This window comes from Myzus persicae, unplaced genomic scaffold (assembly GCF_001856785.1).
Source record: "Myzus persicae strain clone G006 unplaced genomic scaffold, MPER_G0061.0, whole genome shotgun sequence".
Classification (NCBI taxonomy): domain Eukaryota; kingdom Metazoa; phylum Arthropoda; class Insecta; order Hemiptera; family Aphididae; genus Myzus; species Myzus persicae.
The window spans coordinates 1-3,581 of record NW_019101552.1 but is presented as its reverse complement, the minus strand read 5'-3'; the positions used below and the strand labels follow the sequence as shown (position 1 = coordinate 3,581).

Sequence of the window (3,581 nt, the reverse complement as noted above, 5' to 3'; positions counted from 1 at the left end):
TATAAGTACTGGTGAGGGTAACCAAAGGACAGGACATAACAAGGAAGTAAGGTGTTCTAGACGTCATATCGTGTTTAATGCGTTAACGCGGTAATGTTTTTAGCGGCTAAAATATTATAAAAAGCAGATGAAATTTTTTTTAACCATAAAATAGTGACAATAAATGGCTAGGTGACAACACACAGACAAAATAACTAGACATTTTCGGAATCTTAAACATTTTGATTTTTTTTTTCATTCATCAGGTCTATAAGTTTCAATAATGATATTATTATAAACATCGGTAATAATACAGTTGTTGTATGACAATGGTTAAATAGTTTTCAAAAGACGCTAGTGCGACATTCGAACGAATACAGTTTTCATTCGCAGACCGGTTTCGACTGTCGTACGAACAACTCGGCCAGACTTAGGTACAAAATAAAAATAATAAATAATAAATTAATAGTCTAACACGTAAATACACGCTTAATATCAAAACGCGACGCTCCGGTGATCACGCCGTCCGCCGATGAGGTCTACTGCGGCTTTTGGCCAGAGTAAGCCACGTCGTGGGCTTCGGGTCTGTGAAAGCTCCGGCCGTAGTGATGGGACACCGACTCGGATTCGTGTCCGCCCTGTTGGGGTTGGAGCAGCTTCTTGAGCGCTATGATGCCGGACAACACCAGTGCGATCTTGCTCAGCAACAGCGCCTTTCCGGCGATCAACGCCAAGATCTTGAACGCCATCGGGCCCATGACGGCCGCGGCCATCATGCCGGCCATCATCATGGCCTGTTGCATGGCCTTGTCCTTCTTCTTGCGACCTGCGAACGGCACGACAAACCCACCGATTAGGATAGGTACAATATACTCGACTTCCGTCGCTTTGGGGCGAATTTCGTTTGGGGGGTGTGGTCGTGGGGGGATCGATCTGCCCCTACGTGCATCTGTATTTCCAGTGGTATCATATCGGAATGCCAAAGGTGCGATCTATCCGTTTATCGTATAACAATGATAATATTATAGGTAAAGTATAGACGATTTGATTTTCTTGTGGATTAAATATTCTGAAAAATCTTTTAATCTGACCATTATCTTATACCGAGTGGTGTAGAGGGAAAATCGAGTCGCCCACCCTCTCCCTCGAAACATGTCTAAATACCCCTTTCCTGATGACAAATATAAAAATTAAATATTTACATTTCAGAGGTAACCAGGTAATATTTTTGAATTAGATTCGTGTCGACCGTTTGGTAGGTACCTACCCACTTGACTTATATAAATTATCGTTTGATTGTGCGAAGACTCTATCGCGAACTATTTTCCTATTGATGGACCAATAATACCACCTTAATTTTCCTTCTATTAGCACAGAGTACTGGAATCAAATTAGAACATTTATAATTTAATCCTGTCATAAGCTACTATACCTGTATTAATGATTTTCGACTCACGTCCACGTCATGGAAACTGTCTACACTTCCAAAAAAAAAACCCTACGATCCTACGACCAATACAAAAGAACTCCGTCATACTACTGAGTGGCGTTTTGCCATTGTCACCACATCTGAAACTTAATATTATATTGCGGGGCAATGTGGGTTACGGGGTTATAGGTTTATAGCAGAATCAATAATATCCATAGGTACCCGATACTACCCCTAAGTCGTGAAAGGGAGGTTTCTCGGAATTTCTAAGACCGTTCTATAAACTAACGAATCACGGTAATACATACGTATAGTGCGCAGTATAGCACCTAACGTATACTGTCTAAAGGGTAAGTAATGATGAGAGCTCATGACATACAATAAGATCCACACGCCGTCGCCACGAAACGATCAACGGCACCGTGGCCAACATGACGGCGGGTCTCGAGTAGATATCATACGAAATATTAAATGTTCATTTATAGCTTCGGCGTTGAAATCGCCGAGTTGTGAAGTGTGAAAACGATATAGTCGGGATATTTTACAATGTGATTCCCTTAATACGATTTCTCCCAAACTAAGTCTTACGGACGATCGATTCGAGTTCAACAAAAATCGCAATGTCGACGGTGCATATCGACGCGTGCCTATACATCATACAATATATTATTATAAGTAACATAGGTATTATGATGTTCAATTATTTATTTACATAATTATATACGTGGCGGCACCGGTGTGACGATACCCACAAACACGGACGTGCCAAAAGATAAAACGTACCCATATTATACGTCCGTGTGAACTGAATTTCCAAGATCGAACTACTTCGAAGTCGACTTCGGTACGATGTACTACGAATAGTAAAATATTAAAATGGCATTGAGTAGTTCGCCTTTGAGTGACGTTTTTTCAGGAACGTTTGTCTCGAAAAAATGTTAACTTATGTGGCAATAATATCATGTCATTACAGAGCAATGTTCTTGAAAAAATTATATTCTTAAAATTGTTTACTGTTACCTACCATTTGTACGTATTTTTTGCTATTTTGAAATGAAAACTTAAGTTTTTAAAAAATTAAGTAGTAATAAGTGATTAAAGTTCAGATGAGCGGAATAGTGGACCAACATTTTAATAGCACAGTACCACTCTGTGCTCTGCTCATCAAAACTTAAAATTCAAAAACTTTTGACAAATTACTACTCATCTTCTTGTAAGTTTAAGTTGTACCTACTTAATAATTGTCAGAACTAATTGTAATTACAAAGTTTAAACGAAACAAAAAAATGACAGCTCATTGGAAATTTGATATTCATACATCGAAATACTACTCAAAATATTCTGCTTCGAAATAAAAAATAAATTGTTTATCGTCATTGAAAAAAAGTAATTTAAAAAAAATAATTGTCATTGTGTTATGAAATCTCAAATTAGGTACCTATGTAATTTCAAATATTTACTAAACTGTTTCAACTTTTCGAAAATACTAAGGAAAACACTTGAATAGATCACAGCTATTGTGTATTATTACCTTTCTTTCTCGCCGTCGTTTTTTTAGTGAAGGGTTTTTATATAATATATATATATGTCACATTGGTCTCGTGAAAATCGTGAAAAAGATTCTAATTATCAAGTGGCCCACCCACACGTTGCATGTGAAGGAACAATTTATTATTATACACTCCTAGCACCCACTCGACTTAAAGCCCGAAGCGTTTACAAAATACCGTCGCAACAGCATAGGTGACGCGCGTCGAATTCGCTCACCTTCTTGGCCGGCTCCGTCCAGCGCGATGGTCCTGGTGGACATGAGCCTGTCCATGCGGCTGGCGAGCATGTCGTCGAGCAGGGCGTTCTTGCTGTCGGCGTCCGGAGCGGCGTCCAGGGCGGCGCGGTCTGCCCGGTCGGCCTGCGGGTCGACGGCCAGCGACTTTCCAGCCCTGGCGGTCAGCGTGACGCCGTCTGTGAGGGTCAAGGCGGGCTTGCCCAGGGCCCGGTCGAGGGCCGTCAGCGCTTTGGACTTGAGGCACACGGTGGCCGGTCCGGCCGCGTCCACGTCGCCGAAACAGTCGTCCAGCACCGACCACAGGACCGTGCCGAATCCGGCGGAAGCCGCGGCGCCGCCGTCCTCTTGCCGCTGCTGTTGCGGTTGTTGCGGTTGCTGTTGTTGGTG

The 3,581-nt window shown here is 41.7% G+C and overlaps 1 protein-coding gene across 1 annotated transcript; it reads right to left on the bottom strand.

Moving 5' to 3' along the window:
* Nucleotides 1-54: 54 nt before the first annotated feature.
* LOC111029496 lies at nt 55-3,578 on the bottom strand (the record flags this gene model as incomplete). Its single annotated transcript, XM_022308510.1, has 2 exons — nt 55-805; nt 3,176-3,578. Coding segments are annotated over 2 exons (690 nt in total), but the record flags the coding sequence as incomplete, so codon positions are not given.
* Between the last annotated feature and the right edge of the window lie 3 nt (nt 3,579-3,581).